Raw genomic sequence first — 27,992 nt, 5'->3', positions numbered from 1 at the left:
TCATTCCAACAACTTGCATCTGCGTCAACGCCACAAACTGTACGTAAAAATGGTTGATGCATCTCTTCTTTCTCTTGTTGAACAAAAATGAAACATTCTACGCTTTCGGCGTCACTTGCTTTAAGAGTCTGCGTAGTAGTGATCATGGTGTGAAGCAGTATCAAGGTCCGGCTGATACACGGGCTCAACCAAATGCGAGTCGGTCTCAGCTGTCAATTGTAACATTTTACCCAATTTTATAGCATCAAATAACTGTTTAAAACGAGAAGAATGAGCAGATTAACATTGAGTACATTAGTGTGATGAAAACTACAGAAAACGACAGAAACCATATTTGAGAAAACTGTAAACATGTACTTTGGTCTAGTTTGGTCCATGTCCTATATAGCAACATGGAGAAGGAGAAGGTGTGGTTTATAACCTATAGTGCAGCCAGCCAACAGGGGGTGATCAAGACGTTTTGGCCTCACTTTTGAAGTGCCGTCACGTCATCCATCTTTAAATACGGTCTATTATCTAAACAAACAACTTGCATTTTGTCAACATCTGTCGATTCCGCCATTTTATTAAAAACACATGTTCAATTTCCAAACACAGTAGAAAACACAACTTCATATCAATAATTGTAAATGGCGGTGATGTAAATGTATCATACGGACTATGATATACAAAGTTCCTGTTTAAGTTGATAAACCGGTGTGATTTACACTTTAAGTGTGTGCTAACATGTCAGAGTCATATTATGCAGTACTGTACATACTGGGTTAAGAGCTACTACAGAGTTATTGCTTCTGTAACATTTTGCATTGTATTGAATACAAAGTCTGACATGACTGACACAATGTCACACCTGGCTGTCCTACACACAGCTAACAGTACTGCATTCAGGAAGTATAAATAGGATCATCTGTTAAGACTTTTGTTATGTACAACATAATTACAACTAGAAATGTTCAAATATCCCAATAAGTGATAGTTAACATAGATTATCACAGTAAATACGGTTCTATTCAAAACCTTCACAAAAAGCCACAGTACATGGTATAAAAATAAGTTACAAATCTGCATAAATATTTTACACAAAACAGTTATAAAAAGATGCTGCATCTTCTGACAAACGTACACAAAACAGCTTTTAACACCATTGGGTATGAAGAATATGTTCAGCTTGGTGCTTATTTAAAAACATTCATTTAAGTTTTTGATGAACACAAACGTTTCTTTAAAAAATTGTTAGTCCCATTTTACCACCACACTTGGCTACAACCATTGTTTCATATACACAAAATATATAAAAAAGGAGGACTCCCTTTTATCGCCTCTTCACTTCCCCCGTTCAGCAGAGACAGATGAAGAGTGTCCCATCCCTTACAGATAAATGTCCTATGCACAAGGATTTCCCCTTAAGTATCGAGTCCACAGGAGCCTCCTCACAGGCTGAGCACAGAGACAGGAGAGAAAGACAGAGAGGGAGAGAATGAGTTGTTCTAAGTGTGTCAGCAGAGAGATTACAGTATGAGAAATGGGCTTTATCCACAACGAGCTGATTTCCTTTGCCGACACATTACACTGTGTATTTTACAGCTTTTGCCGCGCTTGAACTACTGAGGTCAATCAAGGAAATAATGAACAGTGGCAAAAAAATGGGCCTCGTGTTGGAGTGAGACTATGAAATGCCAAGGGTCGTGGCTTCGGATCAGCTCGTTTCTCACTTTGCTGGCTTTACAGTAAACAGCAGCGGTGAAACTGTGGGCGACAAGTAATCTGCTGCGATAATGTTTCACCACAGGAGAGCCGGGGCCACGGGTAATTCTGCAGACATTGCCATATCATCAATGCATCAGCAGAGTTTGATATAGGTTACAGCAAAGGAATATTGAAAATGTAAATGTGTGTTACTACAGCAGAGACGTGTGGCTTTCACAGTCGAGTTAACAAACAAGAAGGAGGCGGCAGCTGTGTTGTGTGGATACACATTAAAACACCACTGTCATCTTCAAACGATGTGCATGGATGCACTGATGTTGTCACATTAATGCTTCTTTGTTTATGCACCAGCCTCGTCTTCCTGTACGTCTGACTTCACTGCTGCAAACTCCTGTCAGTACTGCCCTTGTTCAAATAATAAGGTATTTGAAGGAACAGATGTAAACTTCCGTAGTTCTCATATATATATATATATATATATATATACACACACACACACACACAATAGTCGCTATGATTACACTTATTTTTTTCTCAAATGTTATTTAACATTTATTTTATTCTTATATACAACTACATATACATATATAATATGTATAAGTAGTTGTAATAGTACAGTATGACTTGTCTGCACAATACAGTTGGTTTCTGGGTTCTGTGTCTTGTTCATCATCTACTTTAAATTCAGTTTTGTGCTTTTGTTGTTGAATGTGTTTGCATCAATAACCAGGTCAAATCACTTCTTCACTTCTGGTCTTTGATTAATATGATTCTAAATGTTGTTCACTATATTAAGTTAAACTCACACTATGGTACTGTGTGTGTTGAATATATAGATGTAAATACATTTTATTTACAAATTTTATTTACAAAGTACAGAGTATTTGTATTTGGTTGAGCTTACCTGCACTTCAGCCGCTTTTGAGGAAGTGCTCTGAAAACAGAGAAAAAGTGTTAGCGAGAGCATCTCTAAAAAAACGTTTTCAGACATGTTGAGTCCGGAGAATTGGGTCCGGAGTTTAATCAGAGATTGCTTTTCACACATACACAACAGCAGGAGATTCTCTGCACAGACACAAACAGCATCAAATCCTCCACAGTGTTCAGGCGAGGGGAGGAGCAGAGAGAGGCAGGAAGTGACACATTAACTCTACTGCGGAGATCACATGATTTTCTTTACAACACACAGACACCGGCATCAGCTCTTATTACCGCACCTCTCGACATTTTTGGCGGTGTCTTCAATGTATGTGTCACCGCTTCTTCATTGGGAGATATTTGTTTCCTTTTAGTTTAATATATATATTTTTCATTTTAGCGTCTGTCGCGCGTTAGAAGCTTCATCAACCCCCCCACTCACTTGCGGGGTGCATCAATCCAGCGGGGGATCCCCTGCTGTGTTCTCACATCGAATTCTCCTGAATTTCTATGGACTTTACACTCGGAGGCCAGGCGGAGAAAGTCTGCAGATAATTTGGAGCCTCAATCTCAGACACTTGGGTTCAAACATGCGACTCCTCCGGAGACACTACGGGGGACCTGCGGAGTTCAGTGCATGTCTGAAAGCAGCTTATGTATGATATCTGTTATCCAATGTGATCATGTGTTGGAGCTGATTGGCTGTATGTGCTGTCACAGGCACCAGGCTCTTCATTTGTTTGGGGATTTCATGCATTAGGACAACCTTGACGTAAATCAGCTGAGTGCTGATGGTTATATTCAACTATGAAACCAGAGTCCAGCAGCAGCCCTCGAAGTTACTGAGCCTTCAGGTCTAATTAAAATCAGTCAGCCTGGGTGCTGATCAGCACACTCTTGTGCCATATATCTCTGGTAAGATGACCGCTCTGTTATTTTAGGCACATTGTTCTTCTTTCAGGATTCATTTTCAGCCTTTTATGGTGTACCATAAAGTTAACCTTGTTTTGTCTTCTTCGTGGTAAGTGTACTAATTCTTGCAGAGTCGCAGATATTTTTAAATAATATCTTAGCTGATGTTCGGCAGAATTTGATGCTTCTGTTCTCATATCATTTATCAGCTAATCAAATTTACACTGGTGAACTGCAATTTCAATCTTTCTCAAGTGAAACAGTCTTTAATACTTAAATAACTGGGCCTCTGTAAATTGTTTGTTACTTCTGACAAAAACAGCCACAAGATGTGGCTACTGGCAAAACATTAACATCCTTTATCAGATTGTACAGTTGGGAATGTTTGCCTCCTCGTACACAGACAAAAAAAACAACACAAATACAAGTGGTAAATCTGCACTTGTATTTCACCAGATTGCTCTGGTGCCACCTGGTGGAAGGAGGAATTGACACACACACACACACACACACACACACACACACACACACACACACACACACACACACACACACACACACACACACACACACACACACACACACACACACACACACACACACACACACACACACACACGCAAAAGCTTCTTTATTTCGTGGCAGTTTAATTTTTCATAATAATAATATTTACACTGGGGAAACATGTGTTCGGGTGAGACTAAATTAATTTACAGCAGTGTGGGGTTGTGTGTCTTGTGCGTGGGTCTGCACAACAAACACCACTACACACTCACCTATAGATGTTTGGGTCCAGCAGCATGGCTGTGTCCTGCGGTAACTGGGATAAGTGCACCACTTTGGTCTTCAGCTGACATCGCTCCGTTTCATTCACCCACACGTCAGGTAGTCTGCAGGACATCACACACACAGAGAGAATGTCAGGGTGGCAGCTCGAACAAGAGCGATGGACAAAGAGCCTCACTGAGTCCAGGGCACATGTTCACACCTTCCTCTGAACACTGAGTACATTTCCATAGGTAACATGGCCTTGACCAAAGCTATGGAACTTACACAGACCTTCACAGACACACAAACAAAGGACAAAGCCTTGTACCCTCCCATGATGTCGGTTATCCAGTAGTTGCCACACTACACCTCCATGGTTAACTACTGTGTACTTACAGTAGATATCAAAAGTGGGACATGTGAACGACTGTGTGTACGTAGGTGTGAACATGTATGTGAGAATATTTTGGACTGCATTTAATGTGATCTAACATGAAAACAGGTTAAAATATAGATACAGGGCACATTTAAATCAGAACAACCTGATTGTTTTCCCCTCTTTAAGGACAGCGAGGTGATAGATTTAGAGTGACACACTAACACAGCCACACGTGCATGCGATGTACTGTACTGCTCAGCTGCATTTTACTGTACCCCACAGCAGTGTGATCCCCTGTGAAAGAGGGAGCGTGCGAGCACTGGCGTGGTAAGTCAAGGTGCAGTAGAAAGAAACAAAGAGCTTTGCAAGCTGACTGCACCTCCCCTCCCTCCTCCAGCCTCCCCTGTCTCCACCCCCAGCATTCCCCCCGTCACCATGTGCGTCATCACAGGAGCCCCAAGAGATGCAGACACATACGCACACTTACACTTACACACACTGCAAGCAGCAGTTGGGCAAGCAGGCAGACACCAAGCCAAAATCCCTCATTCACATGCCTAGTCAGCCCATTAAGTGGAGCGTCTGCAGGTAGTGCCTCACATGCAGCACATTCAGCGCAACTGGGTAACTGGGTGCAGGTAATGATGGAGAACAAAAGAGGGGAATAATAGAAAGCGGACAAGTGAAGGACAGGAAAGGAGATATGGGGGAGAAGGGTGGGAGGGGAAACACTCACACAGTGGATTAAAATCCTTTTATGGCATGTTTAAGTGCTCGGAGGGTGGGGTTAGCCACACGGGACAATTTGGACAATACTAAAAAGTTATGAAAACCACTGCGGCATTCTTATCATCTACCAAAATGTTGCATTTAACATAACCCTTCAGGTTTCCACACATCACTGTTGGGCCCAGGTTTGATTAGATGTTCATTAGAAGGTAGACTTCTGTCTGTGCACTTTGACACATGCACAAAAACTAGGACCAAAGCATAACCATCACATGCATTGTCTATAAGCTATAAAGCTATATATTTGTCACGCCAGAGTTTCAAAATAAAATTAATAATATAATTTAAAATAAAAGGCCCCTCAGAGATACCCCCCAGATGATTAACCAGGTCGCAGTCTGTCCTGCATAATTTTGCGTCTTTAAGTTGCAGAGGTCCAGAATTAACTCTCTTGTTGCATCATTTTCTTTTATAATTTAAAGGGGACATAGCATGCAAATTCCACTTTGTTAGTGCTTCTACAGGTTAATGTGGGTATCTGGCATGTCTACCAACCCAAAAACTCTGGGGAAAAAACACTCGCGCGTTTTGTTATAGTTCCTCTAAGTCAGAAACGTCATGCTTGAGCGACTCGATTGCGCTTCCTGGGTATTGTGTCGTAACAAGGAACTGGAAGTCTCCCTACATGGTCTTGGCCCACCCCGTCCCCCCACACTCGTTACTTCCGGGTTTACACCGGAGGCAGCGAGGCTGCGAAGCGCCGTTCCCAAGCACGCAGCCGGGCTGTTCACACGGGACGAGCATTTCTCCGCTGGTCAGCCCGCGATTCACTCACATGTGGCATTTGTCTGGATCGTTGGGACCGGGAGGCTGCAGCAGCTGCTCGGGAGCGACCGCTCGCTCTCCCGTGCGTGAGCTGGAATTTGTGTCAGCGCCACACAGCTAGCAGTGTGGAGGACTTCCGCAGTGTTCAGCGCTACTGTAACCCCCGAACCCCGACATTCAACGGGTACAACAACAAGCGGAGAAAGCAGAATCGCGGGCTGACCTTATATATACAGTCTATGGGGCTGACCAGCGCGGAGAAATGCACGTCCCGTGTGAACAGCCAGGCGGCTGCGCACTTGAGAACGGCGCTGCGCTGCCTCGCAGCGGTCTTCCACACTGCCAGCTGTGTGGAAGACTTCCGCAGTGTTCAGCTCTACTGTATGCCGGGTTACAGTAGTTACGCCGGGGTACACCGGACGCGGAAGCGCTGCTGCGAGGCAGCGCAGCGCCGTTCTCAAGCACGCAGCCGCCTGGCTGTTCACACGGGACGAGCATTTCTCCGCTGGTCAGCCCCATAGACTGTATATATAAGGTCAGCCCGCGATTCTGCTTTCTCCGCTTGTTGTTGTACCCGTTGAATGTCGGGGTTCGGGGGTAAATGATGGTCTTCATAGCCCCCCCCACCTCTCTTTCTCTCTCTGTCTGTCTGCTTGTGTGCTTGTAGTGGATGGGCAGAGGGGGACATTTAATTATGTGGGAAAATTAAAACTCCAGGACAACAAGGGGAATACAAAGTATGGGATGCATATTTGATAATTTATATCATATAAAATATGTAATTTATATCGTTTAAAATCATGGGGGGAGAGGGGGGAGGGGGGAGCTGGCTCATTAGCATTTAAAGGAACAGGCACTCAAAACAGGTCACTCTGTGGAGGGCTGTTTTATACAGGGTAAAAAGGGTGCTGTTTTATATGATCCTTGTGGTATTTTGACCAAAGTATGTTACAGACATTTCATTAAGACCCCAAGGAACCATATCAACTTGTGGTAAAATGGGCATGCTATGTCCCCTTTAAATTAAAAAATGTATAAAAAATAAATTCATGAAACTTGCCCATATGGAAGTAATCATACACAGTATGAGGCCTATGATGGCAATGATATCTTTAAGGCAGTTTTTAATCATATGCCCAGATTATTGGTGTATCTTTAATTATAATAATTGTAATTAGGTAATAATTAGTTTTGATGAATCGGTTATTAATTGGATAAACAGACGAAAGCTAAATTTGTTCCTTTAGAGCAGTTTACTTAAAAACAACATGCTTGTCTTTGTACATGTGTTACAGACATCTGCAACTTAATTATGACCATGATTACAGTTTCAAATATCTACAATTTAGGTCCAACTAGTTATAATGAGTCCCCTTCCCCCATGGCTCCAACATGTGTTTTAGTCAGTGAAGTTGTGCAGCTGTGCCACACAAAATCAGCTTTGCACTTTTTGCAATCAACTGTCTTCTATGAAGGCTTTCATGTAAAATGTTCCTACACTTTAGAAAACTAGGTCTGTACACTTGTCTCCGCTGTATCGTTTGTAGTGTTTCCCTCTGCAATTTTTCAAACGATTACCCCAGAGGAGCAGCCACATGAGGTACACAAGGCCCAGCATTGGTTGGCTTAATGCCCCCACCTCAGGAGACATTGCCACAGTGTGTGCTACGCAATATAACATAAAACCAAACTAATCAATGATGCATCTATTCTTATTATCTATTTATAATTTAATCGTTTTAACCGATTAATTGTTGCAGCCTTATACATTAAAAATCCTCCTAAATTTGGTTAAGCATCGAAAAGTTCCTGTTTTACTCAGCAGTGTGTAGCTAAAGTGATGTATCCCCTTTAATGGTGGTGAGAGCTGAAAGAGGAAGCTGAAGAGAGGCAGGGACAAGACAAGAAACAGTCCCCTACAAAGTGGCCTTACAGTTTGGGTTAGTCTTGAGTTAGTGCCCTTGTGAAAAGCAAACCTCAAATAACAGAGGAGGACCTGCAGAGTGTTAAATATGCAGTAAACACCCATGTGTGTTTGTGTGTGTGCACGGTTATGTGCACATTCCACTCCAGAGTCACCATAAACATGTCCGAGCGAGTGTGCTGTGGTGCTGATGAGTTATTATATTCTGATATATGGGAGGCACACAGCACTGCTGCACAGGGGGGGGGGGGGGGTCAGCATGTCACACATGTGTCACACATACAAACACATGCACCACATCACTACCCTAACAGATGTCCACTCAAAGCCAAAGTCACACTGAGCCAAATAAAGACAAATGGATGACACTGTTTGCTTTTCTTCTGTATGAGCCAGACATGCATGTATGAGTAGCAGTGTGGGAGAGCTACTGGGATTTCTTCAGACCTCGACGCTCACAGTGGTGACAGGAGCAATACGTTCATAAAGAGTCAGCAGCATGTTAAATGGCTTTATATGGAATTGACGCAGAGTGACTGCAGGAGCTCAATTTCCTAATAAAGTGCATCATTCTGCAAGGTACAGGACAGCAGGCTCAGAGAGCTGCTTCAGGGACTGCAAAGGTCACTGCAGCCTAAAAAAAACTCCTCGTCATAAACAGAGGGACTGCGCAACTTTACTACAATCAGTTACTGCTATTACACTCACTGATGCCTTTCTTTCAGCATACTCAAAATATTGTTTAAAGCTCAGAAAGCGAGGGAACTGTGTAGGGGGCATTCTAAAAGTTGAACAACATGAAGTAACATACAAACTGACATTGTATATGACACATAGTTTACCCCCGACTCTTTCCTGGATTTGAACTCATTTTGAATGACTGTCTGCAGGAGAAAAAGAGAACTGCAAAAAATACAATTAAACGGGAGTCAGAGTGCCATTTGATTCTGCACATGTATCCAGTAAAGATATTAAGCAATGGAGGGAGGTGTTGCAGATATTGATTAGCTTTAACAGTATAGCCAACTTGTCGCAGCCACCTTTGCATACGCCTGCAGGTTTTAACCGATGAAAGGTACACTGGTCGTGACTGGCAGAGGGAGGTAATAATATGATGCATTAGGATTGGACCTAAAAGTAGTATATGCCCTCAAGTGCAGATGAGTCATCAAATAGTTGATAATATCTGACACAGAATAAGTATTTGAAAGTATGATATATTTTTGCACAATTCACAAGAGATGAATGAACAATTAACAAAGGGACACAGGTTTAAACTGGGAAAAAGTATATAAACTTGTATGACTGCTTCATGGTTTTATGCCTCTACCAACCAATCGTGTTGCAGGAAATGTGAGACATCTATTTTTATGTGACTGATCATTTGATGCTTAGGAGGTTTTATTACTATTAGATCAAAGTAGCAGTTCCTCTGTTGTTTTACATCACATTTATAAACAGCAGCATTTAAACGTTTGCTTGTAGCTTTTCCGTCCTACTTTTATTCTTCTTTCTTTAGCCCAGATCTGTGTCTTTATGCTTCGGGAAAAATGACAGACTACTTTCCAAATATCACAGCCATAATGCAATTAAACAGGCAGAAATTAGGCCAGCTACCAAGTCACCCATATTCACTGGCCGCTCACTCAAAGCACGATCAGACATTGATGTACGGCTGTTGCTCAATGATCAGAGATACGCATAAAGAAAGGGAAGCATTCCTTTCACACCTCGAATGGATGTCGTTTATGGATCATTAGTGATTTTAGACATCCTTGATCTCTGCTCTTATTCTGAAAACTGAATCAGTGTTTCCAACTTGATGTGACAAAGTTCCCAAGATTCTTTTTCTTAGTGGGAGTCAGGGAGCTTACACAATTTATACATGAGTGAGAAAGAAAGCAAAACAAATTTGGCAATGCTCAATGCCTCTTTTTCTCAGCCTGTCTCTGGTTTGCTTTTTTCACATCATTCACAGCTTTCTGGTCTTCATGTTGATTCAATCTTAAAGGGTTAGTTGAAAAATGGTGCCAGGAACTAAAGGCTGAAATTCTGAAATAAAATCTCACTCCAACCCAGATGTCTTCAGTGTACAAAAAAATGGCCTTGACAAAAGGTCAAGTTCACTGTGACCTCACCTCTGTCCGATTCTTGTGGTTGTCATAAATCAGGAACGACGAGAGGGAATTTCATTACATCTGCACAAACGTTCACTTGGAATCAAGGATGAACTGATAAGAATCTGGTTACAGTGACCTCACAAAACTTTTTGATCCTAATCAAGAATTCAAATGCCAATTATTAAACAATTTAACACCAATGTCTAAGAATAAAATAATGGCATTTTATATCAAAAAGATCAAATGTCAACTTCACTTCTCAGGAGTAGCAGGTGGTCAACCATATTTCGTTGAAATTCACTGGTTGGCAAAGGCATAAAACCAAAAGGCAGGTTTTTTAAGTAAATATTTTTCTTGTTAGCAGAATACATATTCTAATATTATATTGGGAATAGTGTAATAAATCTCGAGAAAAAACTATTTGGGGGAGCCCTACTAGCTTGTGATAATTGTATCCTTTGGTACCTGCCTGAAGATAAACAACACAATGAAAACAAATTACAAACACGTTAACAAAGGTTTAAGAGACAAACCTATCTTGTGCATTATAAGCACCATAGTTTGTCCACATTGTTGAGCCAGGATGCCAGTGGCTCATGGCGTTCCCCGTCACAGACTGTGTAGTCTAATTATTCCAAAGCATTCAGCAGCATACAGGGGAATCCATTCACACATCCATCAAAGATTAGACAGCAATTATAGTTCTCTCTCTCTCTCTCTCTCTTTCTCAGCCCACACACCCTTCTCTTTGTCCTCAGTGAGCTGCTGGTGGTGGTTCATGTTCAGAATGGTTCATGTTAATCAGTTACGTATTAATCCAAATGAAGTTAATGAGTGTCAGTCATAAAGTGAATGGTTTGCTCCTGCATTAATGACTTCCCACATTTACGAGGCTAATCATTGACTCAGACTGGGAAACATACACATAGTTCAGCACTTGATGTAGATTGTTGAGGGTCACAACACATGATGGCTGACAAATGCCCACACGATTTCTGTCTAATACCAGGACATGGCAGTGAGTCAAAGAATAAATTAAAACTAAGTCAAATCAAACACAAATCAACACTCACTCTTAAATGGCAAATTTGGACAAAATATTTCACAATTATTCTCTAAATCCTAAATCATAGCTTAGGAATTGAAGCACAGCATGGAAAGCTCATCAAGATTTCTACTTCTCCACATGGCAAAATATTATGTATAGCTGCTTTCAGACCTGTACTGAACTGTATGAGGGGATGTATGTCAGAACTAGAAATGGGGAAATTTCTCGATTCTTAGATGCATCGCAATCTGGAAGTGGATGACCCTGCATCGATGCAGAAACAGAACATAATCAATTTAAGTTTTCCGCTAGGTTCATTGTTTTAGCTATATCCCGCCGCTGCAAAATTATAACCACCGCTGCTTCAGGATCAGGACAGACGCACATTAAAAAGAGTCTCTTGTTTGAGTGTCCTCCCTCCACTCTCCTGCTGACCTGCGCTCACTTTACACTTTAATAATATACACCGACACTAATCAGAAGTTAATAGGACCTGAACAGTGTTTTCCGGAATGATCCGGAAATCAGAGAGATAAACTTAATTTCCAGTGTTCTTCTCTTTAGGGTGGGACATTAGCACAAAGGCCATCTATGTTGTATGTCCCAAGCATGAAACTGTTGTTGTTATGAAGACTGCACCACCACTATGCGTCGGGCATGCATTTTCTTCACCACCCCTGTATGGATTATTTGTGCATATTAATGAACACACTCATTAATAAAGCACTCGCTAACTGCGGTGCAGATGTATGACTCAGTAGCATCACTGATTTCTCCTGCATGGCCCAAGCCAAAAGCCATCTCACTCTCATTTTCTATCTTTCTGTTTAAATCTCTCCCCATCATTTGTTCTCTCTGGTTTCATTCTGCCTCTCCGTCACATTACTCTCTCCCACAACCATTTTGTTCCCACTCCCATTTCTCACTTTTCTCCATTCTCTGTCTCCGCAGTGCGTTCCCTCATCCATCCTGCCTTTGAGTCTCAGTATCAATCTCCATCTATGTCTCTCTGTTTGGAATTAATCTGACGAGTCTTTCCTGATCACCAAACTTCATCTTTCTCTTCCGCTCCCTTCCCCTCATTATTTCTCAATGCACAAGATTAAACTCCCACTGCGGGGTGAGAAGGAGATTGCAGAGGTGGATCAGAGCGGGGAAAGTAAAGAAGGAAAAATGGGAGGCTGAGGCAGAGGGATGAGAGTACAAGGGTTTAGCTACAGTGTTCATCCGAGGCTGTCAGCTGCAATGTACTTCATGATGCATCATCCACGTTCTTTGCCCAGTGCCAACTTTGCACTCACAAAATCTTTTTGTTTTTCAGCCTCTTCATTGTCTCCTTTGAACCCCGCCCCGCCTCGATCCTACCTTTTATCTCCTACCTGTCCCTTGACCCTAATCGTCTTCTATTTCATTCTTCCTCTTTCCTCTCTCTGATCATCTTCAGAGGCCATGCAGTCAACTCTTTAATTGGAGTGTTGGCCGTTCGGTAGGAGATTCCCTTGAACAAGAGCCCTGCCGAAAATCACAGCATTCTGTGAACTCTACTCTGTGAGAAAGACCCATTTCATTTCGAGCACAGTCTCCAAACGTCCGGTCCTTCTGCAAAATTGCTTAAATGAGGTGGGGCAAAAGTGGTGCCGAGATTCACCAATAGTAGGCTGAACCTGGTGAGGCTAGTGAGGACTGTGAGCTAATGCCCAACAGGGCTGAACTGAGCATGATTATTGTTTTTAGGAAAGTGCATTCAGAGGTTACACGAAATGGTTACTATGATGGACATTTATTACCTAAACCATAAAAAAGGAAAAGACAGTAAATCAGCCTAAGAGTAATTTTGGATGTTGAACCACTTCAGGGGAACTATTCAAGGTTTATCAAAGTAAGTTTTCACACCTGCACCTTTTAGTCCTGTTTAATCAGACTCTGGATAGTTTCCCCCTGTTTGTGCAGTTTCTTTGGAGTAATTAAACTCAGGTGCAGACCACAACAACCCCATTATGCACCTTTAGAAGAGGTGGTCTCGTTAGGGTCCCAAACAATCTCCGAAGCAGTCGTTTGTGGTGGGAACATGATCCAACTTCAATCTTACCCGACTACAAGGTAGAGCAGACAAACCTGGGCAGCTTGCATAGCTAACTTGATAATGAATGGAAATCTTACTTGGACTAGCAACGAGGAACCTTTTTCCTGTATTGACTTTTTTGTTCCTGTCCTGGACATATATGTTTAATGTGTAGACTGAACAATCTCATGCGGTTCTCATAGATGGATTTTGGTTGGTTTTTATTTATCTCTGTGCAACAAAAAAAGCTTAACCAAGGGGAAAATGTCTGTAGACCAAGATAAAGCCAAGTAGATGGTACAGAACCAGCGCCAGACCAAGAGAGCATCACACAGAGACAGATTTTTTAATGGCCAATGGCTAGTCTTCTCATCATCAGTGCTTCAGAAATGAATATATGTAACATTATACTCAGTGAGAATACCAACATGGCTAATTCCTCTTAGCTCCATTTAAGGGAGAGCTCCAGGGCTTTAAGCTCCTCACATTGAGAGTTCTCCAGGACAAGTAGGCTACTGGCTCAGCGATGAGAGGAAGATGGGAAGATTTATCGCAAACCCTGACATGAACGAAGACCACCATGTTGTCTGCACTACTGAATGGAAAGGAGAATCATAAAACTATCTGACAGATAAACATACATTGTTGATGTGCACTTGTACATGCAGGCACCCCTGCAGCTCGAAAAGGAAATGTTTGTATGATAGGCACAGGCTATACCGCCAGCCTCCATGGCAGGCACTGCCCTTCTCCTACCACCAACAGATAACATTCCTGAGCCGCTGGACAACACCACCACCTTGCAAAACCCTCCTTCCCCTTCACACCCCTCATCTCTCTTCCATTCCTCTCCTGTCCCTAGCTTTTTTATAACAGCTTGTTCTAGGCTGCCTTTCTGACGCCTCACTGTTCTGCATAAAAAGGCACGAAAATGGATTGGGGAGTCTTTGTTCCAGAAATATACTGGTGGCGGATACATATAGATCATAGGCATATAGATCAATAAATCTGAATCTGTGTAACATCTGTGTAAAAAGACTCAACAAGCAAAGCTGGCTAATGAGGGGTGTTTTCTATAGCAATATACCAGTCTCTGATCTCTTGTCCCGACTCCCTCCCTCCCTCCCTCCCCTGATTCTCTTCTCTCCTCTGACCCGTGTCCCTCCTCCTCAACTCCAACTCTGTACACTTCTTACACCAAAATGAACAATGGCATGACCGCCCAAAGTAGGAGATAGTCCCAACCTCATCTCATCCCCAACCAGCCTCATTATCACAACCAGCCAGGTGAGACGTGAGCTTACCAGGAACAAGATCAACAAGACCAGAAGATCTTTCATCATCCACCCCAGGGTGCTCAGGGTGTGTGTGAAGCCCGGTCCAACCACCTTGTGGAGTGACTTGGTAAAGTAGCAGCAAAAAGCCTCATCCTTGGTAATGCATTCCTCAGTTTTGTGTATTTTTTCCATTTTTATCTTAGCGTATATTAGTTGAGGTAAAGGTTCAGGCAGATGATGTGTAGTATAGGAGTAGATTTACTCACATGTCCTCAGGTGTCCAGTGCAGGAGAACCTTCACCTTGCCAGACCCCTCTTTCCTTCTGGCCAACACCTGCACACAGACAATCAAGCACAAACACAAGCTGAGTTATGAAAGACACAAAAACTAGGACATCAAGAAAACGACTACTCCTGCCTCCTCACTATTATTTCACTCAGTCAGTCAATTTGTCTCTGCTGCACTGCTGTGATTTGACATATGAAGACCCCAATAGCCAAAGCATAACCAGCCTCACCAATGAAAGGTAACCACCAAACATCTACAAAAGCCATATAATTCAACCTATATATTTGATTTCTTATTTCAAGCCTATATGTAATTTTACAAGCACCCGATTTGCATGAAAGTGTTGGGTTTGGCTCATATTGCAGCAGTCTCATTTTTCTGTAGAGAATCAGCTTCAAAGACATGCCCCCACCCTGGCCCCAGTTCTGACTAATAATTAGGCTACATGCTTCAGACATCTCACCAAGTGATACAGTGGCTGATCATTACACTAATAAGCAATGGGAACGATCTTAATAATGCATGCAAGAGCTCAGTGAGATTTCTATTTTCAACGGGAGCTATCCCATACTCCCATGCAACATACTGTAAGACCAAGGAATTCAACTTCAGACAAATGTTTGATATGCCCAAAGTATTTGGACCAAAGTAAGGACTGCTCAACCCAGCTGGGATTGTAGAGAGCCAAGAAGATAAAAAATGTGGTATAAACAAGTCCCATCTCTTGTTGTTAGCACCAGATGCTTTAACGCTGTTAACGCTGTTAACGCTGTTAACAGGAGTAAGTCTGATTGAGTGTAGCACCAACTTTCTAATGTTTATGGTACTAATATTGAATGTGTTCAATATTTGTCTTGTGTTCGGTCACCTGCTTTTACTCGCATGTCTTGATCTGCCAACACAACCACCAACGTCACAGCTTTTCTTCTTGTGAAAATACACTAAGGACAATGGCAGATTTCCTAAATATTTGGTGCTTTTTATGTATAACATTCTATCTATCATGCTGCGTTAGTTTATAGTAAAACTGGCCTGGAATCCACACAAATATTGTCAGTAGGGAAAAGAAAAGCTAGAAAAATAACCAGCGGTGTCAAAAATAGCCACAGATATAACCTCTTGCGTCAATTGGCTCTTTTTTGTGAGGAATGTCTATTTTTAGGATAGTGAATGAGTTCACATGTGAAGAACTTCTCTTACGCACACGAATATCTGAAATTATTTTTATGACTCCAGGGACTGGCTGCGGCAATGATGGAAACTGGTTTGAGGACAGAAGGGAGGAGGCTCCGCTGAGACACCAGACACAGACGAAGACAAAGACCTAGAATCACTTCTCTCCTCACCGCTTCTCCCATCCTTCCACATTTTAACCAAAATATGAAAAAATTATCTTATTAAAAAGGACCCTAAATTAGTTTTATTTATCACACCAATATGACAAATTGTGCCCGTTTGTCTCTTCTGTCACAACGTGAAAATCGGATTATTAATTTTAGCTTTCCATACTTTCTCCAAGCTAATGTATAAGGAAATGGCTCACTCTCTTTTGCTCTCAATGCTGGAGGGGGTTTATGACATCGATATTAATATTTTGAAAAGCTTCCAGCTAAAGAGTTGTCTGAAAGACGTAGTTAGTAAAACAAATGGCACAACAAACACATTAATTTACAGACTGATGATGTTTTTGGAAGAAATATTTAGCCTAGGTTAGCAGATGTGAATTTTGTTTTTGCAGGCTCGGTGTCATAACATTTGTCTGTGAGAAGCCTTCTCAATTGCAGCCAGGTTGGCGAATCCACTATGTTGTTGTCTCTTGTTTGTAATATATTGTTCACATATTAAACTCCTTTGAATGGACTGGGGAAGAAGTCGGGAGGGCGAAGCAGCAGTAGCAGCACGAGTGATGAACCTGAGGAAAACGACCACGCTTACACAGATATACTTTTGATATGAAATTGAAAAGCCTTTCAATGACGAATAAAAAGAAATATGTGCTACAGTCTGACTGTAAAGGGAAAAAATAGTGGAGGTTTCAGTGACTCAAAGTGAGGATGGAGTAGAGTGTAACATGGGAGTGGACGTCATAGGGGCGTCCTGCTGTCTGCCTGAATTCTCTAAAAGACGATTGCAAACGTGTAGACTAGGTAAAATGTCATGGATTAGATTCTGGTGTCAGCATACTGTCTAAGGTTGGGCTTATTCTTTCTTTTTAACCATGCTTGTGTAGAGTATGTATGTGCTGGATACCTCTAGAGGGCGTACCAGAGCACCCAGAATGTATAGTCAGACCAGATATGCATGAAGAAAGAAATACATATGACTACTGCTAGAATGGTACCGATCTGTCGCCTGCCGTTTTGAAAAGCATGCTGTCACTGTGCAGCAGCATTGATGCATTCATACAGATGCAGGTAATTCTGGACTACGTTTTATTAGCTTTTCTTCAAAACTTTCTGCCATTGTAAACCTTCACCTAATTTCTACTCATGTGTCTATTTGGTCTTATGAAAAATCCCAAACATTTGTTATTAACATCTATATCCAATTCACCCCCCCCCCCCCCCCCCCAAAACAATTTTAACAACAAATTAGTGTTTTTATATGCTCTTCTCTTGGGCCCGTTATATTTTTAATTGTTTTCAGAGCATTAATCTCATTTATCTGCCTCTTCCACCATAGCTACTGCTTCTGCACTGTAAATCCACATGATGGAGATGAAACAAATAGCCATGTGGTCAAGCTAAAGCATTAGCATGAATCCAGTGCTTGCTGCAATGGGCTGAACAGGAAGTGTCTCTTAGACTTACTACACCATCAGCTGCTTTACTGCCCTTTTAATTAAAAATGCATTGCTGTAAACGTGGGCCCTCAGGCTCCTCGCCGCACCAGGTTAATAATCAGAAACCCAGAGTACACTTGAATGGGCCATGTAAAGGCCGAAGATCATAAGTGGGCTTGTGTTTAAGCAGCATGAAGTGATTAGTGGTTTGATGATGGAAGTCGGTGCTTTAAGGGACAGATCTTAATCCACTCTAGACCCAAGAGAGGGAGGTAAGAGACGGAGAGGGAGGGAGAGAGGGAGAGCAGGAGGAAATAAGGAGTTAACAGTGGATATTAGAGTGGCTCCAAAACAAAGCAGTGAGAGGGGCGGGGCTGCAGCCGGGGGAAGGCAGAACTGCTAAAACTGGGTGCCTGACTAGTGTCAGGGGGTCAAGCAGTGGATGACGCAGATTGACGCAACAAAAATATCCCATCATAAACATTGTTGAGTTGCTCTGGCGTGTCAGCAGGACTGTTGGCCGAACTCCACAGAACCCCCCACAGCTCTGCTCCATCTCCCCAGGCCTGGGAGGGCCCGCTGGGGCCTGAGGTCTGACGCAGCGCCACAGTCCTTCTCCACCGCAATCCTCCAGGGATTAGAGAGAGGGAGAATGTACGCTCAACTGGCCAGATCTCCTTCCGATTCCATGACTCTGACCTTTACTTCGCCACTTTTCCTCGTCCTTTCTCTCATTTGTCTCTCCCCCTTCTCCGCTGGCTGGCTATTCCTCCTCCTCAGTCTATGTCCAAATATGCGGTTTACCTCTCTTAACCTCTTCCCAAGCTTTATCTTCACTTTTTTTTTTCTTCACTGAGCTTTTCTTTTAAAACTCTTGGCTGCTGGAGAGTGTTGAGGTTTGTAGGGGCAGAACAGAACAGAACAGAGTTGAAAGGGACTGTGTTAAGAGCAAAGCAATACTGTAGTGACGATAGCACTATTCAACACTCCAATTAAATTTAACATGAACAGAAGCTTTAATCGTGGGTTGGTGTAAAACTGCATCCAACACTCTACTTTTCCCACAATGCTTCAATTATTTCCAGTGGAAAAGAATTTGAAAGGGAAAAAGATGCAAAACATGACATCTGTTCACGTGTAAAAAATGTTCATGCATGCATTAAAGCAGCTGTTTAACATAGCGGCCTATCAAACATGATGGTGACTTTCAAAGAACAATTTCCTGATTGGATTGGTTGGTCAATTTTCTACTCGTGAGTAAGGTTAATTTACTGGGGATTTAATATCAATATAATTTTTGCTTTACTGACTTAAAATTCATACAATGACAATATGATCTTCTCCTTGTATGTTTTTGTTCTGTATAAACAATTTGTAATTAAAACTAAGAAGTTTTTTCTTTAAGAACTTAAGAGTTTGAGCTCATGTATTCAAAACAATGGAACCCGATTCTTTGCTCTAATTCATTTTTGGGAGATTTTGCATAACTTTGCCATATTGTGACATACAAAATTTGACCTACATCCTTGTTAATATCATGATGATAATTCCAACTTTTCTGATTGTAGAAAATAACAATACAAAACAATAAGTGCTCCAGGAGATGTTTTCACTGTTCTCTTAGGACGAGAAAATGTGCAGCTAATGTAGATTCTTCTGCTCATGAGTGCACCAATTATTTCTGCTAGGTTAGCGAGCGATGGCGTGCCACATTACCATGCAAAAAAGCACAGTAAATGTATTATTTATATAGGACTTAGCTGTTGGGGGGGGGGGGGGACACATAAAATTGCTAATTCGCTGTGTAAAGTGCTACATAAAGAAAAAAAAAAGACCTTTTTCAAACGTCACAACAGGAAACGCATACTGTAGGTATAAATAATGAAGTCAATTAGTGGTACAGAGCCATTGTGTGTGTGTGTGTGTGTTACTACTGCGACATGAGAGAATAGCTGCTGGGGAAAAGGTCAATACAAGGCAAATGGCATAATAATAATAATAATAATTAAGTATTTCAGGGCACCTTTCTAGACAGAAAAGGACACTTACAATATGTCATAAATAAACTCATGAATAATTAGTTAATCTGATTAGGAGATGCAAACACCAATTAATATAACATATGTGACAAGAGTAGTTAAAAAAATACAAGCAAGTTTAAAATTACATATCTGAACATAAGAGTGAGTGTAAATGTAACCACTGTTTAGTATTTTCTATATTTAACTAATTTCACTGTGTAATACTTATTTCTGTCGGTGCAATTCAATAGTTCGTGTGCAATCTGTTTCACTGTATATAAGATGCTCTCACTGTACACACTGTTTACACTGTATATTATTCCTATTCTAGTCTTTTTTACTTTTTCCTAGCGTTTATATTTCATGTTATTATTACATTTACTGACTTCTATTTTTTGACAGTCCTCTTTGCTGATGTAACACAGCAAATTTGTCATAATTGTTGAAATAAATAAAGGATTATCTTATCTTATCTTATGTACATACTGTACATGAAGGAAGCTGGAATAAGGCAGTACATCACAATTATTTCCGTTTACAGCTAATATGTAAAAATTACACCTTAATGCAGTTTGAGGGCTATGAACAGGAGACGGGGTAATCCCCAGCCGAACTGAATAAGAACAGCAGTCATTTAAACATCCAGGTTATTTTATAGTTAACCTTAATATAGAATTCACTCGTTAGAATCATCGTCATTGAGAAGTGCTTATGTATGCCCTCAATGGAAAGGTGCAAAGGTACTTTACAACTCATTAATAATGTATAATGCACAGGGCTCAGAACGGACTGAGATACACAAAAACAATCCAATTGTGTTTCCTGTGAAGCTCGATTCAGAGAAAAACAGCGTCAAAGCCCCGGGGCGATTCACAAGGTTCACTTCAAGTGCACGGAGGAGAAATAAATGAATTTACAGTGAGTCTTTCACACCCCCTGCTGTCCAAAAGGAAAATAACATAATAAAGAGATTTCAATAGGACACAAATGTGACAACAATGATGCAAATTACACTACACAGTGTTTATATTCATTGATAGAAAAAGTACAACTTAGACATGATTCAGAATAAGTACTGACCATAATCTGTGAACATGTTCTCATCAGTGATGCTTTGATTTGCCTGTTGTGTACATGGAAACACAAGACTACAGCTTCTGCAGCCACTAAGTGTTTGTTAATATGCAGATGCAAAGAATCATAACGGTTTATAAACATTCAATTTCTTAACAGGTTCTTCATAATGTCAAGGTATTTTTAATAATGTAATGTGTATTGAAAGGCCATTTTTAAGTGTATTTTACTAAGTGTATTTAAGTGTATTTTACTATTTGTCTGAATTCAGCAAGTTGTTACAACAACTTTGATTATAATCAATTATACTGGAGAATATTAAACAATATAAATTATGATTTTGCCAGTATAAAGCAAAGTGCATATTTACTGTTACTTTACTTAAGTACCAATATAATAATAATTCTTTGTGTATCTATCGTGCATCTTTACTTAAGTAGACTTATTTTCAGGTTATTTTCACTTTAACTCTCTCACACACACACACACACACACACACACACACACACACACACACACACACACACACACACACACACACACACACACACACACACACACACACACACACACACACACACACACACACACACACACTTTTTTAGAATTCCAAAAGTAATCAATAACAAGAGGGGAATTGGTCCACTGATCCAATCAGGGCAGGCAGGTAACATTAGGCCCCGCCTCCCTCAGCAAGAGCAAAGCACATCTGCAGCAGCAGCAGCACTTGCTGGTAAGAAAACACTTTTACTTGAATACATTTTTGTGTATTTATTTGTACGTGGGGTTGAGTAAAATGTTTGAATACTTCCTCCATCATTTCCATTAATCTGAAAACAAGTAGCCATTGGTGAACTCAAAAAGACATAGAATAGAAAGGGAGCGCTCACCGTGCTGTGAAAGACCACACTGTGGCCATTGCCCACGCTCTCGATGTGGGTGGCGAGGTTGAGACAGATGGCCCTGTGGCGAATAGCATCCATGGTCTGAGCATCGAAGAAGTCGTGGGGCCTCGCTGGAAGGGAAGCAGGGCAGCCTGATGAACCAGAGTCAATCAAACATAACACCAGGACTTCAACTGTAACAATCCCACTGCTTTGTGTTTCTAAAACTTAGCCATAACAACATCAGAATCATCTCATGACTGAACAATGTGATCACTTTGTGGGCTTTAAATGTTGCTTTGCAGCAACAACAACGTTTTAACTGATGAAAAAAAGAGGTGAAACTCCATTGACAGAAGCAGTAATGAGATTCTTATGGTTTACGACTGTAAATATTCAGTGGTAACAAAACGTAGGCCTCTTGACATTTGCTGTATTATTAAATACATTAATTAAGACCTATGCAGGGCACTTTGTAAAATGTTACAGAGGAAGCACATTTGTTCTCTTTAACTATTTTTAACTGTTTGGTCTATGTAGGTGAGACCAAACCATGAGCCGTCTCATGATCAGAAGTTGTGATTCTACATCATGTGAATTATATCCATGATGTTTTTGTTTGGTCTTTAGCAAGTGAAGTTTACTTTGGAGTGTAATCAAAAATCTTGGCCATGTTACGAAAATAACCAAAGATGAAGGTCTGCATTTCAATTGAGATATAATATTACAATAATATAATAAAAAACGTATTGCTGTTGCTATAATGTTTTTTTTTGTTCTAGTTTTCTGGCAACTTGTCTGTCTATTATCAACTATTTCAAGTGTGTCCATGAATACAGCAGTATGAGGACTTTTCAAAACAGATGCTGTTGACTGAATTGACGTTCATTAGTAGAAGACTTAAAAAAAACAAAGACAGTTGCTTGGATGGATCATTACCTCTCTCTGTTTTCTGTTCTGTCTCTGCAAAGTGATTTTGTATTTTTGTAAATGAATGGATATCTAGGGAACAATCAAAATGTTTTGGTTAGGAAAACAGCTGACGATAACCTTAGGTATGTACAATTTGTAGCTAACGGACTGAAATAAGCTAAACTAAAGAGTCTTTTAATAACTATCGACACCTTCCAAAAAAAATAACTAATATTAATAAACATGTTTTACAGAAGCAACTTTCAATACGTCTCTTTTGATTTTGATTTGGCACTTTACACTTAGTAAAATTGTATTTAGTAGCTTGTTTTATATGAATAGGATACAAAACAGACATGTAGAAGTGTTCGAGAAAAAATGCTGAGTCTGTACAATCCAGAGACAGATACAGGTCATCTGAGGCAAACAGTGCCACCATGAGATAACATCAGTATCTGCCTGTGTACAGGCACCAGCAAAAACACATAACATTTTTTTTTTTAAAGAAATAAATAAAAAAGAAAAACGGAATGTAGAACATTACCATGGGGTTAGAACCTGGGAAGCTGACAGAAGCTTTCTGTATGTTACTGTGTGTGCGTGCAGGTGCGTATGTGTGGTCCACTTTCGTCTCTAGAAAGACATGTGGGTCGTAAGGGGCTGAAAACAACTTTCTCAGCACAACTTAATATATATATATAATAATATAATACATCAAAATGTGTTCAGCTTGTATTCCTGTCCAACAGGGATGTTCACGATTAACAGCACTTCCCGAGGCTGGCCACGCTCGTGATGTGCTTCCTCTCCCCCACCGCAGGTCTCACAGTTGAAAGAATACGCACCAGACTAACCCCTCAGTATGTCGACATGTTGCTATTCTTCATAAGCTGCTCTGCTGAGGACTGCCTGCTTACTACAAGTTTACATTTTTGTTCACATGATGGATTTTTTAAAGCTTTTTGTCATATTTAAAATGTTTTTGTTTTGTTAAACTGTTTATACTTTACAAAGTCTGGTTATTGTTTGCTATTCATTAAGTAAATAAATAAGTAATTTTAAATGTATACAGGAGATGACAGTTATACACGGAACACACAGGAGTTTGGTGAATCTGTTTTTGCTTTTTAGAAACTCTGCCTAATATTTTTTTTTATTCATCCATTCTTAACAGTGAATTTTAATATCGGTTAACAGTAATCATTAGTTAAAAAGCCTCAGCTATCTGTGAGAGGAAAAAAATGCTAAATGAACATTCTGACTTACCAGAGAAAAATCCCAATGAGAAACATTTTCACAGAGGGTTAGTGTGTGCATGTGTGTGCATGTGTGTGCGTGCGCGTGCGTGCGTGTTTGGTACGTACGTAGGGAGCACCTGCGTTTGTTCTTGAGCTTCTTCCTCTTGTTAAGTCCAGCCTTTGACGGTGACTCCTCTTTGAGTTTGGCCTGGCTGGACATTTTAGAGGAGCTCTGCTGGCTGAAGTGACTCGGCACATGGCGAGCCAAACCTCCCTGAGAGGCGAAGCTGGCGTTACAGCCACCGACTACACACTGCAGAGGAACACAACCAACAATATTACACCGAGTAGGACAAGATGATAACTTAACAAACAAGTGACTTAAAAAAGTTTGTTTAAACGTATACAAAGCTGCTGCCCTGTGCTAGATTACTAGACCACGTTAGAGAGGAAACTCAGATAATGGCTCAACCTCGGCGTTGACACTAAACATTCGGGCTCTGGGACGTATTTCAGCAGTTGAATACAATTTGAATATTAAAAAAAATATTAATCAAATGCTGGAATTCATATTGAACATGCATTTTTATTTATTTAGTAAATGTAATCAATTCTGAGGCGGACAATAACATTCATCATCATCACCATGAGGTGTACATCCTATCTGAGGCATTGTTTTTTACCTTGAAGGGCTTATCTCCGCTGTGGGTCAACATGTGCCTCTGGAGCCAGCTCTGACTGGTGGATGGTGTGTTATACACCTTACAACCCTTCCACAGACACACAAACACCTGAGGAACACAGAAAGAGAAGAAGATGGGACAGGAGGTTTATATAGTGAGAGTGATGGGACGAATAAAAACACAGTACAGGAGAAGAAAAGTTAAAGAGAACAGTTGGAAACAGTAAAATAACAGTGAATAAAAAGGGATACTTGTCAAGACAGCTTGGGGAAGGATTGTTAGACAGAAAGAAATACAGAAAGACACTTTTGTCCCAAGCACATGTGCTACAAAGTTCAAAAATTTTGTAGCTCACAAAGAATTTTAGGAGGGCAATGAAAACAACTTGTTTTGTTTTTTTTAATTAAGGGATATGAGAAAACATTTACCACCGATGGTGTCGGATCATGAATCTGTATCGTTACCTTCACTAAAACCCTGATGTCCTGGCTGTTACGTCTCGTGTTGTGTGTAGCAGGTGAACAGCGTTTTTTAAATACATGTCTCATAAATTGTAGAGCAAATCAAACAATCATAAAATATACTTCAGTACTGTTCAGATCCTAATAACTTCTGATTAGTGTTGATGTTTATTGTTAACGTGTAAAGCGAGCGCAGGACAGAGGGGGAGTGATTCTTAGTTTTAAAGGCCTCACTGGCTCTGTGGGTTCTGTCGCACAGAATACTCACAATTGAGTTCATGCTTTGCGATTGTTGCTAACTAACTAGCAAAGATCCAGCTCACACGTCACAGGGCTCTTTGCAATGACAAGTGGATCTCGTGATTTTTTTTCATCAGATTAGCTCAGTGCAGTGACCATGCAAACATCATTGTTGTTGTTTTAAACTTAATTTTTTTTTTTTTTAATGGAGGCAGCTTGGACTGAATTTTTCATACCACCCATGCTACTGTTTACATTTAACAGTTATTACGTCACATTTTTAGTAGCCAATCCAAGTAAAATGGTAACATTGTCAAGTCCTCTGACATCCATTCACTGGAGTCTGGAGAAATTCTTGGATTTGGCCTACAAGGGGTGGCGTACAGTAAAACAGGACATTAGCTTGCTAAAACATCAACAGGAATCTTGTACAAAATCTTAAAGTCTACTAACCCCTCCTCTCTGTCCATCCACATGAATGCCCCTGATGTGCTCAGCCAGATCAGGACTTGAGTTGAAGCACTGCGGACAGAGGTCCCAGCAGCAGGAGTAGGCCACGGTCTTAGCCACAGAGGAGCTGGCGTTGATCTGTCCGTTCATCATAGCAGGAGTGGAGCGTCCGCTGGACACCGTGCTCTCCATCTCCATCAGGGTGCTGCTGATACTGAGGGAGATGAGAGGAGAGGAGAGCGTGGGTCATTGACAGATCCTCACAGCTTAGATCAGGCTTTACACAGCCGTGAAGAACAGGTGCAAATACCACTTGCCGCATTACATGCTCGCTATGCGTGAAAGGCTTCTGGCTGCAACTGATTTTCCATGCATGCCACGTTCATCACTGACACCAAATCGATTATATCATTTTACTCAGAGCTCTTCGCACGATATTATTCATTTTTGATGCTGTTAAAATCACCAAGGGACTTATATGAAATGGTCTCATCGCTTGTTTAATAATTTATTCCCTATTTTCCAGAGTCCGGCCAGTTTTATCAGCAGAATTAACTTTCAATAAATGTAATTCTCCCATTAGAAGTCTAGACCTCCCTCAACTTAAAATGGGTTTTGTCCATTGTTGCATCCCTGCTTGACCTAAGTGTGCTGACTGATTTGTATTTTTTCCCCATTCACCTACTGAAGGTGGGAAGTTTCTGTCTTTAAGGCCTTAACCCATTTAGACCTGATGCAACATGCCCGTGTATATATGAGATCAACCTCACCACTGGGCCTCTTCTAACAATTATCACTATTTACTTTACCATATATTGTTTTTGTATTCTTCTTAGTATTTATTGATTCTGTCGATCATGACTAATTTTTACTGTGCTCAAGTCATGTGCGCATACAGCACCTTAACACTCCAGCTACCCGTGTACACCTTATAGCTCAGTTATGTTTTTGTGATGCATTTCATTTTGGTTATGTTGCACTGTGTTTTTGTATATTGTGTTTTGGAGACATGAGTTTAAGCTTGTGCAGATGATTTAGTGATGCATCTAGAAACCATTCATGGTCCAACATATGAAATATGAAATATGAAAACCTCCAGTACATAGTGTGGATATTAAAATGGGCTTTACAGTGAAACAGGATATTGTATCCTGCAGTGAAACTTTTGAAATAAAAAAATTGTGTATATTAATAGTATAGACAGATTCTGGATGCTTCTTTAACCTTTTCATGCAAAGTCAATGTCCATATGCATGCAGTGTGTACACGTGTGTGTCTGTGTGTGTGTTTGTGTGTGGGTGGGGGTGTGTGTGCGCTTCAAAGCTGATGTGCAGATACGACAGCTAAATTGAAATTGAATGAAGGGTTTAGGTCTTAGTTTGCAGGCTCATAGTATGAAATCAGTTTAGATATTTACTTATCAAAAACCATACATTCAAATGAATAGTCCTCCTGTGCTCGTACGGACCGTGACTCACTGCTGAAGCTCACACACACACACACCCCCGGTCAACGTGGACCTGTCACTGTCCACACCCACCCCTGGTCAACGGGACCTGTCACTGTCCACACCCACCTGTCCTCCGAGTCCATGCGGCTCAGCGGTTCACCGTCCGAGGATGATATCTCCACACTGGGCCGCCTCTTGTCGTCCAGCTCCCCGCCTCCGCTGCTCGGTTTCTCCCCATCCTCACACACCGCTTTGCTCTTCTCACAGTCCGCCTCCGAGCACCGGCTGTCCTCCCCCGGTTCCTCCTTCGCCTCCTTCATGGCGCTGTGGTTGGCGGGCTCGCTGTTGCCCTCTCCGGGGCTCTGCTCGGGCTCGGGCTTCGCCTCCGGTTCTTCGGGAGCGGCTGTCTCCTCCTGGCTGACCGTTACGGTGCCGTCGTGTGCCTCCGCCTCGCTCGGGGCCTTGTCCGCAGCTTCAGCGGGCTTCTCCTCGCTGGCCTCCCCGCCCGCCTCTTCCATCTTCGGCTCTACGTGAGCGCCTGGTTCCGCTGGTTCCGCTTCGGTGAGGCCCTTCTCTTTGTCCTCGCCATTGCTCTCGCTTGTCCCAGCAGAGGGTGCGTGGTTCTCGGCAGCCAGAGCGGGTGTTTCTCCGGTGGGTTCAGCAGCCATTTCTGCACCGTGGGACAGTTTCCGTGTCTCTGCGCCGCCGTCACCACAGAGAGGGCGGGGTCCACCACGCAGACTGCTCTCTGATTGGTCAGCGGCAGCACGAGGAGGCCAGACTGATACGTTGGGATTTAAACTTCCCATGTGTTTCTTCTTCTGTGTTTTAAAAAGAGG

At 41.5% G+C, this 27,992-nt stretch overlaps 1 protein-coding gene across 2 annotated transcripts; it reads right to left on the bottom strand.

Annotated features, from left to right (window-relative positions):
* Positions 1-534: 534 nt before the first annotated feature.
* On the bottom strand, positions 535-27,992 carry LOC117762868 (zinc finger protein aebp2-like). Of its 2 annotated transcripts, none has more exons than XM_034587554.1 (9): positions 27,280-27,992; positions 25,707-25,917; positions 24,553-24,660; positions 23,996-24,182; positions 21,726-21,871; positions 14,936-15,003; positions 4,314-4,427; positions 2,612-2,641; positions 535-1,437 (listed from the first exon to the last, which is right to left on the bottom strand). In XM_034587554.1, exons 1-9 carry the CDS (start codon positions 27,960-27,962, stop codon positions 1,431-1,433), a joined length of 1,554 nt encoding a protein of 517 aa, XP_034443445.1. In that variant the 5' UTR covers positions 27,963-27,992; the 3' UTR covers positions 535-1,430. The 2 variants fall into 2 exon arrangements, with proteins under 2 accessions (XP_034443445.1, XP_034443446.1); XM_034587555.1 differs by having other exon boundaries at positions 21,726-21,850; positions 27,280-27,982.

The sequence above is a fragment of the Hippoglossus hippoglossus genome, chromosome 6 (assembly GCF_009819705.1).
Source record: "Hippoglossus hippoglossus isolate fHipHip1 chromosome 6, fHipHip1.pri, whole genome shotgun sequence".
NCBI classification, from domain to species: Eukaryota; Metazoa; Chordata; class Actinopteri; order Pleuronectiformes; family Pleuronectidae; genus Hippoglossus; species Hippoglossus hippoglossus.
Note: the sequence above shows the minus strand (reverse complement) of the source record. Positions and strands in the feature narration are given on the sequence as shown.